Source organism: Oncorhynchus keta, unplaced genomic scaffold (genome assembly GCF_023373465.1).
Source record: "Oncorhynchus keta strain PuntledgeMale-10-30-2019 unplaced genomic scaffold, Oket_V2 Un_contig_1599_pilon_pilon, whole genome shotgun sequence".
Lineage (NCBI taxonomy): Eukaryota > Metazoa > Chordata > Actinopteri > Salmoniformes > Salmonidae > Oncorhynchus > Oncorhynchus keta.
Genome location: NW_026279648.1, coordinates 115,001 through 130,747, shown reverse-complemented (window position 1 = coordinate 130,747; position 15,747 = coordinate 115,001). Strand labels below are relative to the sequence as shown.

At 46.4% G+C, this 15,747-nt stretch overlaps 1 protein-coding gene across 2 annotated transcripts in view; it reads right to left on the bottom strand.

Moving 5' to 3' along the window:
- LOC118380207 (otoancorin-like) overlaps window positions 1-15,747 on the bottom strand; it is a 29,884-nt gene that overhangs the window by 829 nt on the left and 13,308 nt on the right. For both annotated transcript variants that reach the window (XM_052502602.1, XM_052502603.1), the window contains exons 13-28: window positions 11,563-11,787; window positions 11,002-11,163; window positions 9,477-9,617; window positions 9,340-9,395; window positions 9,027-9,147; window positions 6,440-6,558; window positions 5,899-6,034; window positions 4,587-4,780; window positions 4,396-4,486; window positions 4,063-4,234; window positions 3,742-3,932; window positions 3,400-3,552; window positions 3,055-3,197; window positions 2,847-2,983; window positions 2,604-2,701; window positions 257-449 (exon numbers count right to left, since the gene is read on the bottom strand). In XM_052502602.1, coding sequence (XP_052358562.1) covers window positions 257-449; window positions 2,604-2,701; window positions 2,847-2,983; window positions 3,055-3,197; window positions 3,400-3,552; window positions 3,742-3,932; window positions 4,063-4,234; window positions 4,396-4,486; window positions 4,587-4,780; window positions 5,899-6,034; window positions 6,440-6,558; window positions 9,027-9,147; window positions 9,340-9,395; window positions 9,477-9,617; window positions 11,002-11,163; window positions 11,563-11,787 — 2,332 coding nt within the window. The remainder of the gene's footprint in view (window positions 1-256; window positions 450-2,603; window positions 2,702-2,846; window positions 2,984-3,054; window positions 3,198-3,399; window positions 3,553-3,741; window positions 3,933-4,062; window positions 4,235-4,395; window positions 4,487-4,586; window positions 4,781-5,898; window positions 6,035-6,439; window positions 6,559-9,026; window positions 9,148-9,339; window positions 9,396-9,476; window positions 9,618-11,001; window positions 11,164-11,562; window positions 11,788-15,747) is intronic.

Below are 15,747 nucleotides of genomic sequence, written 5' to 3'. Positions count from 1 at the left end.
TCGTTCTGCCCCTGAACAAGGCAGGTAACCCACTGTTCTCCGGTAGGCCGTCATTGTAAATAAGAATTTGTTCTTAACTGTCTTGCCTAGTAAAATAAACAAATCTGTGAGCTCAGCTTGTTTGCCATTAGCCAATCGACATTCTCAACTAGTTCAAAGCACTTAAACGCTTTACAAGTAGTATTTTCTGAGTTTCCCACTTGTTATGAACGCAGCATTCATCTCTTCCCCTCCCAGTCCCCTCTCTCCTACTCACCTGAGAGTTGGGGCAGGTTTCTGGGTGGGTTTGTAGTCGGTTCTGCGCGGTCATAGGCCACTCGGTCGTAGGCCACACCCAGAGCATTGCCAAGAGCGGCCCGTTGTGCCTCCCCCAGCACTGCCCACTGTGCACTGGTTACCATGGCAGCATTGTCAGGACCCAGGGCCTTCAGCTGGCTGGTTGAGAGTGCCTGATCAGAAGTCAGAAGAGTATGGAGTGCTGGGTTCAAAAGTCACCTATTTTTTTTGTAAACCTAGTAATTAGAAAACCTCAGTGGAACACAGCGGAGATAGAGAAGAGCCCCCTAAGCAAACTGGTTCTGGGAGTTTGTTCACAAACAAACCCCACAGAGCCCCAGGACAGCAACACAATTTGACTCAACCAAATCATGAGAAAACAAAAAGATAATTCCATTGGAAAGAATTTACAAAAAAACAGAGCAACCTATAATGCTATTTGGCCCTAAACAGAGAGTACACAGTGATGGAATACCTGACCACCGTGACTTACCCAAAATTAAGGAAATCTTTGACTATGTACAGGTACAGACTCAGTGAGCATAGCCTTGCAAGGGTCAATACTGGGGCCCCTCCTGTTCAGCCTGTACATTAATGATCTGCCTTCTGTCTGTACTGGGTCTGAAGTTCAAATGTATGCAGATGATACAGTGATATATGTGCATGCAAAGAGCAAACAACAAGATGCACAAGAACTCACTACTGTAATGGTCCAGGTTACAAAGTGGCTCAGTGACTCGTGTTTGCATCTCAATGTGAAAAAAACTGTTTGCATGTTCTTCACAAAGAGGGCAACAGATGCTACTGAGCCAGATGTCTATGTGTCAGGGAGAAGCTCCAGGTGGTATCCGATTTTAAGTACCTTGGCATCATACTTGATTCCAACCTCTCTTTTAAAAAGCATGTGAAAAAGGTAATTCAAATAACTAAATTCAATCTAGCTAATTTCCGATTTATACGAAATTGTTTGACTACAGAGGTAGCAAAACTGTACTTCAAATCTATGATACTCCCCACTTAACATACTGCTTGACTAGTTGGGCCCAAGCTTGCTGTACAACATTAAAACCTATTCAGTCTGTCTACAAACAGGCTCTCAAAGTGCTTGATAGGAAGCCCAATAGCCATCATCATTGTCACATCCTTAGAAAACATGAGCTCTTGAGTTGGGAAAATCTTGTGCAATACACTGACGCATGTCTTGTATTCAAGATCCTTAATGGCCTGGCTCCCCCTCCACTCAATATTTTTGTTAAACAGAAAACCCAGACATATGGCAGCAGATCCACAAGGTCTGCCATGAGAGGTGACTGTATAGTTCCCCTAAGGAAAAGCACCTTTAGTAAATCTGCATTCTCTGTGAGAGCTTCCCATGTCTGGAATACACTGCCATCAGACACACATAACTGCACCACATATCACACTTTCACAAAATGCTTGAAGACATGGCTAAAGGTCAATCAGATTTGTGAACATGGTCCCTAGCTGTGTGTTGCCGCTTTCCATGTTGTCTGTAGCTTGTGAGGTGTGGAAACACTTTGTTGCTTTTATGAATTTTGTCTTGCTGCTTTTTGTTCATGTTGCTCTGTCTGTATGCTATGTCTTGCTTGTCCTATGTTGCTATGTTGCTATGTCTATGGTGCTATTGTCTATATTGTAATTGTTTTTAATAACCTGCCCAGGGACTGCGGTTGAAAATTAGCCGGCTGGCTAAAACCGGCACTTTTACTCAAACGTTGATTAATGTGCACTGTCCCTGTAAAAAAAAAAAAAACTCAACTAAACTAAGCTATTGAGAAAGGCTGCTGTAGGCAGACTGCCCACAAAATGAGGTGGAAACTGAGTTGCACTTCCTAACCTGCCAAATGTATGACCATACTAGAGACACACATTTCCCACAGATCCACGAAGAATTCGAAAAACAAACCCAATTTTGATAAACTCCCATAACTACTGGGTGAAATTCCACAGTGTGCCATCACAGCAGCAAGATTTGTGACCTGTTGCTACAAGAAAAGTGCAACCAGTGAAGAACAAACACTATTGTCAATACAACCCATATTTGTTTAATTATTTGACCTTTTGTACTTTAACTATTGGCATATCATTACAACACTGTATATAGACATATGACATTTGAAAAGTCTTTATCCTTTTGGAATTTTTGTAAGTGTAATTTTCACTGTTCATTTTTTATTGTTTATTTCACAATTGTTTATATATTTTACTTGCTTTGGCAATGTAAACATGTTTCCCATGCCAATAAAACCCTTAATTTGAAATTGAAATTTAATTGATAGAGGGAGGCAGGGAGAGAGTGTACTCACAGCGAGGCGGTCTGGGGGGATGAGGGGAACGCTGGTCTGACTGAGGAATGAGAAGGCAGAGGGACTGAGAGAAAGAAACTCTGACAAACTCAAACCAGCTGGAGAAAAGTGAGACAAAGCAGAGAGAGAGAGAGAGAGAGAAGGGATGAGAAATGGCTTACATTTTAAAATGTATTTCACAAAATAAGAGAGAGCAATAGTGTGTGAGAGAGAGAAAGAGGGAAACAGAGGAGTGTATCTGACCCATGATGTTGCCCAGAGAGTTGACCCGAGCCTCGGTCCATCCCTGTGTTTCTCCAAACACAGCCACGGCACGCTGCTTCAGAAGCTCTGTTACTGCCAGGGGGCACTGCACCTCACCCACCGACTGTACTGCCTCCCTATAGAGATATATAACACATTTAAAAACAAGCTCACGCAAACACACACGCACGCACTGTCCTTGTCTGACCTGAATGCATCAGTGTTGAGTTGACCAGTCTCCTCAGTGTTCAGACCACAGATGAACTGGTCCAGTCCCACCAACTCCACAGCTCCCAGTTCTCCCACTGTCTCATTAATACGCTCCACAAAACCCCTCCACACAGCCTCCCTCTGCCAGGGACCAGACATGGTCATCATTAGAGAGAGAGTGTGTGTGTGTGTGTGTGTGTGTGTGTGTGTGTGTGTGTGTGTGTGTGTGTGTGTGTGTGTGTGTGTGTGTGTGTGTGTGTGTGTGTGTGTGTGTGTGTGTGTGTGTGTGTGTGTGTGTGTGTGTGTGTGTGTGTGTGTGTGTGTGTGTTCATATATACAGTACCTGTGGTTGTGTCCAGGAGCAGCGGGAAAGTGTCTCCAGAGTGTCCAGGGAGGAGAAGGGGAGGCTGGCCAGCTCAGTGAGGTTGAACCCCTGAGAGACACAGCCCAGCTGGAACACCTGGCTCTCATTCAAACCTGACACTGGACCCCAGGCCTGTGGTACAATATAGTAAAGCACAGCTCACTCAACAGCAGAACATAAAAAGATGCTCACCCCTGCACTTGAGATTCTTCTAACTTCTGTGAAATGGCCCCAAGATTTAGACATTGATCTAAGGTATGTTTCAGAACCCCCAAGACTTGAAGAGGGTAAACTGATCTGTGCCTGAGCCTGGCAATCTACCTGGATGGCCTTCTCTCTGAGCACCACTAGTTGCTCGGAGCTGTAATCAAGGACCTCCCCCAGCGTTTCCACGGCAGCGGTGATTGTGACGGCGTCCATCTTGGAGAGCTGGGCTGGGCTCCAGTAGACATTGGCTCCGCCCAGTTCCTCCAACAGAGACACAGTAAGGCCCGCCTCCCCCTGAGGGAGAACTAGAGAAAGAGGGTCCAGGGAGGTGGTGGTAAATGTATTGTAATGTACATCTTTATTATGTTCATATTCAAAATAATCCCACACACATTCTTATCTGCGCCTTAGGTGTGTGTGTTTCTCCTCTCTCACCTGCTCTCCTCCTGCGCATGGGCATTACTTCAGATGTGGAGGTGGAGAGAGAGAAGAGTTTCCATCGCAGGGCTGAGAGGTCTGGACCCCTACTAAACTCCTGAGGAGGGTTAGGGACCGGAGGGCTGGGTAGGCTGTCCATCAGGTCAGACAGAGTCTCTTTCAGCCACGACTAGAGGGGGGAGAAGCCAGGGTAGAAAGTAAAAGAGCAGAGGTTATCTTCATTTTTTGAAATTCACAGCAACACAAGCGTAGACAACATCAGGGAGAGACTAATTAGGGGCCTTTCATATGTGGTTGTCAGGGAGATCATGGTGATAGAGAGCCACTGACCTTAAAGCGCAGTGAGCGGACAGCAGAATCATCCAACAGGAGGAGAGGACCCAGGGATTTGATGGTGTCAGCTGTCCAATCAGACGGGTCACTTTCAAAGGAGAGAAACAATAATAATTGTATATTTGTCTAATTTTATTTTGACAGTAGCAGTTCTATCTAGAAAGGTTAGAGGATGTGCTTGTTCGTACCCATATGTATCATTGAGCAGCTGGAAGAGCGCCCTCCAGTGGCGTGGAGGAATCTGTTTGCAGGAGACCAGGGCCTGCACGCTGGAGTTGAGGACCTCAGGGGCCAGGAGGGACATCTGAGAGGGGGCCAGCTCACACAGCAGCGACCCCAGACTCAACACCTCCTCGCTGGACAACTTTGACATGTTCCTCCCCTGGGGACACAGGGGTGCACCGGGCTCTGTCACTCATTGCAGTATGTGTGTGTTTGTGATTTACACTAAAGATTAGGGTTAGGGTTGGGGTTGAGGCTAGGGTTAAGGTTGAACTAGGTTGTGGACATGAAGCTAGGGTTAGGATTAGGGTTAGGATTGAACTGGGATGTAGACATGAACCGAGGGTTAGGATTAGGGTTGAACTGGGATGTAGACATGAACCGAGGGTTAGGATTAGGGTTGAACTGGGATGTAGACATGAACCGAGGGTTAGGATTAGGGTTGAACTGGGATGTAGACATGAACCGAGGGTTAGGATTAGGGTTGAACTGGGATGTAGACATGAACCGAGGGTTAGGATTAGGGTTGAACTGGGATGTAGACATGAACCGAGGGTTAGGATTAGGGTTGAACTGGGATGTAGACATGAACCGAGGGTTAGGATTAGGGTTGAACTGGGATGTAGACATGAACCGAGGGTTAGGATTAGGGTTGAACTGGGATGTAGACATGAACCGAGGGTTAGGATTAGGGTTGAACTGGGATGTAGACATGAACCGAGGGTTAGGATTAGGGTTGAACTGGGATGTAGACATGAACCGAGGGTTAGGATTAGGGTTGAACTGGGATGTAGACATGAACCGAGGGTTAGGATTAGGGTTGAACTGGGATGTAGACATGAACTGAGGGTGAGGATTAGGGTTGAACTGGGATGTAGACATGAACTGAGGGTGAGGATTAGGGTTCAACTGGGATGTAGACATGAACCAAGGGTTAGGATTAGGGTTGAACTGGGATGTAGACATGAACCGAGGGTTAGGATTAGGGTTGAACTGGGATGTATACATGAACTGAGGGTGAGGATTAGGGTTGAATTGGGATGTAGACATGAACCGAGGGTTAGGATTAGGGATGAACTGGGATGTAGACATGAACCGAGGGTTAGGATTAGGGTTGAACTGGGATGTAGACATGAACCGAGGGTTAGGATTAGGGTTGAACTGGGATGTAGACATGAACCGAGGGTTAAGATTAGGGTTGAACTGGGATGTAGACATGAACCGAGGGTTAGGATTAGGATTGAACTGGGATGTAGGGATGTAGGGTTGTGTGTTTACCAGGCAGTTCAGAGCTCTGTTGGTCAGTGTGGGGCGAGAGCGAGAGGTGAGAGGCAAAGAACTCAGGTTGGCCTCTTTCATCTTCTTCATGAACACAGCACATACAGAGGCAGGTAGACTGGCTATCTTCTCAGCCCTGAGAGAGAGAGAGAGAGAGAGAGAGAGAGAGAGAGAGAGAGAGAGAGAGAGAGAGAGAGAGAGAGAGAGAGAGAGAGAGAGAGAGAGAAAAATATATATATAGTATATGTGTGTGTGTAAGTGTGTGTCAGTGTGTTGGGGCCCCCCACCCCCAAAATAGCCATTTTCCCACAGACATTACCTGCTGATTGATTCTTAATATATTATCCCACAATTGAAAATATTTATTTCATGTATGTTTTTAATTTCAGGAAATTCTGATATTTATGGTGGATACACTTATAAAATACATCTGCATAAAAACAATAGGTCAGAATGGCCCCCTGGACAGCTGGGGATGATTTCAATTGAAACCCCTGGAACACAGCAACATCTGCCAGTGTGTGTGTGTGTGTGTAATCACGGCAGGTGAAGCAGCAGCAGGGTGGGGATCTCCTCCAGCTCTGCGTCTGTGATGTTGTTGAAGTAGCCTGCTCTCTTTTTCTCCAAACCTGCAAACAGACTCTGTGCAGTACAGCACACCTGACAGACAAAGTGAGAGGGCGGGAGATAAACGTGTGTCTCAAAATCAATGTAAAAATAGCCCCTAAGCATGTAATAACCAGCCTGACCTCAGAGCTATATGAAACAAACTTGTATGTATTTCTGAGCATCTCGAAGACGTATGATATCTACTAATGGCCTAGTTACTTTTGACAGAAATTAATTTAGGGAGGTTGGTCGGAGAGGATGAGTGGGTGTAATCCGCAACCATCTAACAATCCAAAGGTTGCGTGTTTGAGTCGTGTCGAGGGCAATTGTAGCTTTTTATACAACGGGTGAGTCTAATCCTGAATGCTGATTGGTTAAAATCACATTCCAGCCGGTGTCTATTCCATAAATTACCACTGGCTAAATCTGTGACGTTAAAATGCCTATTTACTCTATTCCATCTGACTGCACAATCCACTGTCTCATCAGCCCAGCCAGGCAATTTATAAACGTGATCTCCACTATAAGAAGCATCTAGACATTATCTCACATTTCTTTTAGACAGTGTTTAGTTTTCAACAGCGGAGATTTGTATAAACCTTGCCGTCTGTCTCTCCGACATTTGCAACATTGTTTCAATATTCAAATTCGACTCCAGCTGTCCCATGGTAATGTCCGTGTCGGGACGAGACAGACAGGCAGGCAGCGTTTCTCATCAAGTCGAAATCATGAATCAGCGGGCATCATTTTCATGGATATATACAAAGAAATGTAAATTGAAAAAATGTCAAACGAAACGAAGTGCAGCTAGTTTGCAGCCTTTCCAGCTTCCGTTTGAAGTGATTGTGTTCGCTGTGTTGTTGGCTAGCTGTGTTGTTGGCTAGCTGTGTTGTTGGCTGGCTGTGTTGTTGGCTAGCTGTGTTGTTGGCTAGCTGTGTTGTTGGCTAGCTGTGTTGTTGGCTAGCTGTGTTGTTGGCTGGCTGTGTTGTTGGCTAGCTGTGTTGTTGGCTAGCTGTGTTGTTGGCTAGCTGTGTTGTTGGCTGGCTGTGTTGTTGGCTGGCTGTGTTGTTGGCTGGCTGTGTTGTTGGCTAGCTGTGTTGTTGGCTAGCTGTGTTGTTGGCTAGCTGTGTTGTTGGCTAGCTGTGTTGTTGGCTGGCTGTGTTGTTGGCTAGCTGTGTTGTTGGCTAGCTGTGTTGTTGGCTGGCTGTGTTGTTGGCTAGCTGTGTTGTTGGCTGGCTGTGTTGTTGGCTAGCTGTGTTGTTGGCTAGCTGTGTTGTTGGCTGGCTGTGTTGTTGGCTAGCTGTGTTGTTGGCTAGCTGTGTTGTTGGCTGGCTGTGTTGTTGGCTGGCTGTGTTGTTGGCTAGCTGTGTTGTTGGCTAGCTGTGTTGTTGGCTGGCTGTGTTGTTGGCTAGCTGTGTTGTTGGCTAGCTGTGTTGTTGGCTGGCTGTGTTGTTGGCTGGCTGTGTTGTTGGCTAGCTGTGTTGTTGGCTAGCTGTGTTGTTGGCTGGCTGTGTTGTTGGCTAGCTGTGTTGTTGGCTAGCTGTGTTGTTGGCTAGCTGTGTTGTTGGCTGGCTGTGTTGTTGGCTAGCTGTGTTGTTGGCTAGCTGTGTTGTTGGCTAGCTGTGTTGTTGGCTGGCTGTGTTGTTGGCTGGCTGTGTTGTTGGCTAGCTGTGTTGTTGGCTAGCTGTGTTGTTGGCTGGCTGTGTTGTTGGCTAGCTGTGTTGTTGGCTAGCTGTGTTGTTGGCTCCTCTGAGTCCTGACCAGTGAGCATATTTTCTATGCCAGGCGAAATCGCACCATTTGCTCATTGTTATGGATGTATCCAAATAAATGTCACTAGAAAACAGCTTAAACAAATGCAAATGCAGCTACTTTGCTGTTATTCTGTCTGCAACCATAGATGTGTCAGAACTAAATATTGTGGAAGGATGAAATAGTATGAATAAATTAATCCAAATAACGATAATGAAAATATGTCAATCATTATTTGAATATGTTGGTAACCCGTTGTATAAAAGTGATAATGCCAGAGAAGGTGTTGTTTTGAGGATATATTGGCACAGTGCCAATATATCCTCCAAACACCGTTTTATCAGGCAATATCACTAAATTAGCTAACCCTTCCCTAACCCTTATTCTAAACTTGACCCAATTCACCTAACACGCTATGCAAATGATCCTAACCTTTGTTGTTAGTTCACCTAACCACGAACATAATTCTCCTTCGCTGTTACGACGCAACAAGCAACCTGGTCTCAGAGAAATACATATAAGTCCTCCAAGATGTATAATAAACTTACATCATCCAATTCGTATGCTATTGTACGACCAGGTAAGATGTATGATACTATACATCCTCTAATTCATATGATATTCTATGACCGCTACTCCATTCATAATGTAACCTAATGTAACCTATCAGTTGTCACAGATTTACATACAGAACAGTAGGAGTTGCAGTCATCACTTGTGTGTGTGTGTGTGTGTGTGTGTGTGTGTGTGTGTGTGTGTGTGTGTACCTGTGTCTTAGAGAGCCAGCGTGGATTCTCTGTCACAGCTTGGGCCATCTCCATGACGCCACTTTCCATGACCTTTTCAATCATCTCACAGGACACGCCCTGCATCGCCGAGCCCAGCTTCCTGTCATCATCATCATTTACATTGTAGTCATTAGGCAGATGCTCTTATCCAGAGCGACTTACAGGAGCAACTACCTTGCTTATCATCATCATCCTCATCATCAGTACCATCAAAAACTGTGTGTGTGTGTGTGTGTGTGTGTGTGTGTGTGTGTGTGTGTGTGTGTGTGTGTGTGTGTGTGTGTGTTCTCACCGCATGTCTGTAAGTGTCATCTTCTTGCCTAGGATATTTCTGACCAGAAAGGCAGACTGCAAGACAGAGAACAGTGTGTAATGTCACACCAGTGGCCGTAGTCCCCAGAGTTGCGTTCAGAAGACACACACACACACCTGTGCACGTGTCCACTGCTTGCCCTCCAGTTGGTCGAGGGAGGTCAGGTTAGCCTTGTCCAGGGTGGTCAGGGATAGGCTGGACAGCAGAGAGGCAGGGACTTTCTGGATCAGCTCTGAGGCATTCACATCCCCAAGCAGCTACACACACACACACACACACACACACACACACACACACACACACACACACACACACACACACACACACACACACACACACACACACACACACACACACACACACACACACACACACACACACACACACACACACACACACACACACACACACACAACTTTAGGATCAACCTGAACCATCTTTGCTGCACATCTCATTTTCTGCTATGACTTCTCCCTCCCTTGCCCTTTCACCCCTCCCTTGCCCTTTCACCCCTCCCTTGCCCTTTCACCCCTCCCTTGCCCTTTCACCCCTCCCTTGCCCTTTGAGTTTGAGTTTATTTTATTTTTACAGGGACAGTGCACATGAATCAATGTTTCAGTAAAAGTGCCGGTTTTAGCCAGCCGGCTAATTTTCAACCGCAGTCCCTGGGCAGGTTATTAAAAACAATTACAATATAGACAATCATTGAGCAGTGAGCACACGCAGAGCAACATAGGACAAGCAAGACATAGCATACAGACAGAGCAACATAGAACAAGCAAGACGTGGCATACAGACAGAGCAACATAGGACAAGCAAGACGTGGCATACAGACAGAGCAACATAGGACAAGCAAGACGTGGCATACAGACAGAGCAACATAGGACAAGCAAGACATAGCATACAGACAGAGCAACATAGAACAAGCAAGACGTGGCATACAGACAGAGCAACATAGGACAAGCAAGACGTGGCATACAGACAGAGCAACATAGGACAAGCAAGACGTAGCATACAGACAGAGCAACATAGGACAAGCAAGACGTAGCATACAGACAGAGCAACATAGAACAAGCAAGACGTGGCATACAGACAGAGCAACATAGGACAAGCAAGACATAGCATACAGACAGAGCAACATAGAACAAGCAAGACGTGGCATACAGACAGAGCAACATAGGACAAGCAAGACATAGCATACAGACAGAGCAACATAGAACAAGCAAGACGTGGCATACAGACAGAGCAACATAGGACAAGCAAGACGTGGCATACAGACAGAGCAACATAGGACAAGCAAGACGTAGCATACAGACAGAGCAACATAGGACAAGCAAGACGTAGCATACAGACAGAGCAACATAGAACAAGCAAGACGTAGCATACAGACAGAGCAACATAGAACAAGCAAGACGTAGCATACAGACAGAGCAACATAGGACAAGCAAGACGTAGCATACAGACAGAGCAACATAGGACAAGCAAGACGTAGCATACAGACCAAGCAACATAGAACAAGCAAGACGTAGCATACAGACAGAGCAACATAGAACAAAAAGCAGCAAGACAAAATTCATAAAAGCAACAAAGTGTTTCCACACCTCACAAGCTACAGACAACACCCCTCCCTTCCCCTCTCACCCCCTCCAACAATGCTTTTCTCTGTAGACTGGTCATCTTTTGACTCATCATGTCCAGACCCTCATTACCCAGAAGCCCCTGGGATTTGACCTTCCTGAGGACAGAGGAGGCCACGCCCGTCACAGCTGAAGCCAGAGACATTAACTCCTTACCAGACACCTCCTGAGAGAGAGAGGGGGTAGGGGGGGGGAGAGAGAGAGAGAGAGAGAGCGAGAGAGAGAGAGAGAGAGAGAGAGAGAGGGAGGAAGGAAGAAAGGAAGGAAGGAAGGAAGGAAGGAAGGAAGGAGGGAAGGAAGGAAGGAAGGAAGGAAGGAAGGAAGGAAGGAAGGAAGGAAGGAAGGAAGGAAGGAAGGAAGGAAGGAAGGAAGGAAGGAAGGAAGGAAGGAAGGAAGGAAGGAAGGAAGGAATGAGAGTTTTTAGAGCTGCTCTCTATTTGACCATTAGTTCCTACCTCGGCCCCTCATACTATAGGAGAGGATCACCTAAACATTCCAGTTGAGAAGCTTGTTAATAGTACTGACTGAGCCAAAGGCATATTTATAAGAGTAACACCTGTCTCACCTGCTTCCCCTGCAGTAGTTTATTGACCAGTGTTTTGGCCTGGGTCAGACCCCACTTCACATCTGACCCCAGTGACATCAGGGTGTCCTTGAGGGCGTCGGGGGAGAACTGGGAGAGATGGAAAGGGGAAAGCAGCGTAACACCGGGACCCAGCGCACGCAGCAGCTCAGGACTGGAATCATCCACAGATGATGACATCACAGTGTTGACGAGCTTCTTCTTCAGCTGGAAGTCAGAAGAGGAGGGGAGAGGAAGAGGAGGGTTAAAAATAAACACCACAGATTAGTCCCATAATTGTTCTCTGTAAAATCCTAACTTTAGTGATTCCTGGGTTTTAAACTATAAACTACAACAACTTTGGAAAGACTGAGAGAGACAGAGAGAGAGAGAGAGAGACAGAGAGAGAGAGAGAGAGAGAGAGAGAGAGAGAGAGAGAGAGAGAGAGAGAGAGAGAGAGAGAGAGAGAGAGAGAGAGAGAGAGAGAAAGTCAGGATCAGATGAGCTCCTGCATTTTTCAGCATTTTCTTTAAAAAAGATAGATTAGGAGTTAGATAAACTTGGATTTTTTTGGCAGGAACACATACTGGATTCTACCCTCTACAACATAACCCCCACTTCAAATCAAAACTTAAAACCTACAACCTGATTTTGGACGGAATTACGGAATCACCTGGAAGGTTCACAACTACCAAGATTTATTTCTCTATACAGCAAATTCTCTGGAAAACAATAGAAACCTGAAAACACCATCCAACCTGGAACTGAGTGAGTAATGTTTAGTCTGAAACTATATTTTAAAAGCCAAAAGCCAAGAAGAAAAATACACAAGATTACTTTATAAGGACTGAATTCTAACATAATTCTGCCAAGCTTGATATAGCTTCAACTAGCATTGACGTGTCAAGTGAGAGGTGTCAAAGCCCATTAGCCCAACAATGGCAGGAGAGTCACACAGTCTACCCCAACCAAATGGAGAGGCCTTAGAGGCTCCCTCCTGCTGTTCAGAGGTAATTAAAATACAGTACCCTTTGCATGTAAAGAATGATAAGTCAAGAAAAGATTACAAAATGAAGCTCCTTATGGAAAATCAAGAGACACTTTTTGCTGACTATTACAAAAATGGGAACATCAGCAACCTTATCTTCCACACAAACCATCCCCTGGCATGGCACAGTGCTATATTAGCACACTACCCCTTTGTTACGAGAGCGGGGATTAACGAGGGGTGGAAACTCAGAATACTTGATAACGAGGACTCTGAGTCAAGTAATATAAATATCTATAAGTCCGGAACAGTAATTGTACAGGGTAATCCCAAACAGTTTCAGCTGGACTTTTACCTAATCAAAGAATTAGCCCAGCAGGAGAAGCTCTCCCTTGATAAAGATACCCCCACACCGAGCGGGTCAGACCAGACCTCTTCATTATGTAACCCCACAGACGAGCAACCCCCAGCAGAGAGTCAACCTCCCAGCACAGATTACCACTCCCTCATTGAAACGAAGGACAAATTCACCCAGCTGGAGATAAGGCAGGTGGAGCTGGAACAGCAGGTAATTACACTTCAGTCAGCACAGACCCAGACAACAGTCCAGCACAACAACAGCCCCTTAACCAGACCCGGAGAGCTGGAGGTGGACAGAGACATATCTGCACTTTGGACAGTGGTGAGACAAATACAACAGGAGAAAGAGGAGCAGAACAGAGCACTAGAGGAGAGTGTCAGACTGCTGGTGGAGGAGAGGTTGAGGGGGATGGAGGAGAGGATGAGGGGGATGGAGGAGAGGTTGAGGGGGACGGCGTGCGACAGAGAACAACCCACTAGAGAGGTGGCCACCCCCACAGAGAAGCCAGCAGAACAGCCCACCTCAGCACCCAACAAAAGTCTCGACACCACAGCAGAACAGTCCACACCAGACCCTGACCATAGAGTCGACATCACAGCAGAACAGACAAATGAAGAACCCCAAGCCCAGCGGCTCTCACCCCCTCTGAGCACCCCCCCTGTCAGCCTGCCTGATAGCCCTTCTGACAACCCCCTCACACCCACTGAGGACAAACACAAGACACAGATTGTACTACTTATGGACTCAAATGGGAAATATATAGAAGAAAAAAAACTTTTTCCCAAACACAGTGTGTCTAAACTCTGGTGTCCAAACACCCATCGTGCCCTCGACCTTCTGTCTGAGGCCAAACTAGGCTCACCCAGCCACATAATAATACACACAGGCACAAACGACCTGAGAGCACAGCAAGAAAGAGTGGCCACAGCACTGAAGGGAGTGATTGAAAAGGCTTCTTCTACTTTCCCCAACGCACAAGTGGTTATCTCCACCCTGCTACCACGAAAAGACTTCCACCCTGCTACAATACAGCGGGTAAACGCAAGTATTTCCCGTGACTGTGCCTCAAAACCAAACGTTTTCCTGGCCCACCACTCCACCCTGGACTTGAACAGCCTCTATGACCAGGTCCACCTCTACAAGGCAGCAGTGCCCACCTTTGCCCGAACTCTAAAGGACATCGCTCTCAAACGTATCCCCAACACTTCACACAGGAGCAACAGATCAATAGACACCCCACCCAGACCAGCAAGACACCCTCCCAGACCTGCAGGACCCCCCCCTGGACCTACACATAGAGGACCCACGCCAAGAGGAATTACATCCAGACCACCGCACACCCAGACACATCCACACCCCCACCCCAACCAATCAACACCCCCCCACGTCAACCATGCCCACACCGCATTTAGGCCCCCTCAGATCAGACCTATGCCACTCCTGCCCACCCCATGCACCCCACCCCCGCAAAGAGGGCCTCAACATGGAAGCCACACATACGCCCAGGTAGTGAGCGGGCAAACAGTTCCAACCCCCACTCTCACACTCGCCCAAGCCAATGGCATGTACCAGATGCTCAGCAGGCTCTGCTCACACTTACTGGCCTGAGGCCAAACCACGACCAACAACATTGGACACTCTATGGAACAAAAAGCATTCACTATATCATCCTGGAATATCCAAGGCCTGAGGTCATCTGCCTTTGGCCTGAAGAGCAGAAACCCGGACTTCACCAAAGAAATCGGTAATACAGACATTGTCATTATGCAAGAAACCTGGTATAGAGGAGACAGACCCACTGAGGCCCTCTAGGTTACAGAGAGCTGGTAGTCCCATCCACCAAACTACCAGGTGTGAAACAGGGAAGGGACTCAGGTGGTATGCTAATTTGGTATAGAGCAGACCTAACTCACTCCATTAAATTAATCAAAACAGGAACATTCTACATTTGGCTAGAAATTCAAAAGGAAATGATCCTAACAGAGAAATATGTCCTCCTGTGTGCTACCTATATCCCCCCACTAGAATCCCCATATTTTAATGAAGACAGCTTCTCCATCCTGGAGGGCGAATTCAATCATTTCCAGGCCCAGGGACATGTACTAGTCTGTGGCGACCTAAATGCCAGAACCGGACAAGAACCTGACACCCTCAGCACACAGGGGGACAAACACCTGCCTGGAGGTGACAGCATCCCCTCCCACATATGCCCCCCTAGGCACAACTATGACAACATAAACAACAAAAACGGGTCACAACTCCTGCAGCTCTGTCGCACGCTGGGTATGTACATAGTCAACGGTAGGCTTCGAGGGGACTCCTATGGTAGGTACACCTATAGCTCATCTCTTGGCAGTAGTACTGTAGACTACTTTATCACTGACCTCAACCCAGAATCTCTCAGAGCGTTCACAGTCAGTCCACTAACACCCCTATCAGACCACAGCAAAATCACAGTCTACTTAAACAGAGCAATACTCAACCACGAGGCATCAAAGCCAAAGGAACTGAGTAACATTAAGAAATGCTATAGATGGAAGGAATGCAGTTTGGAAACCTACCAAAAAACAATTAGAGATGTCAGAAACACAAATGTAAATTCACCCTGAACAACACCTTAATTGAACACACAAAAAATGACACCTACCTTGGTCTGACCATATCTGCATCGGGAAACTTTAATATGGCAGTGAATGCACTCAAAGAAAAAGCCCGCAGAGCAATGTATGCAATAAAAATGAAATTATTCAAAATCAACATCCCAATTAAAATTTGGACTAAAATATTTGACAGTGTAATCCTACCAATAGCACTTTATGGAAGTGAGGTTTGGGGGCCA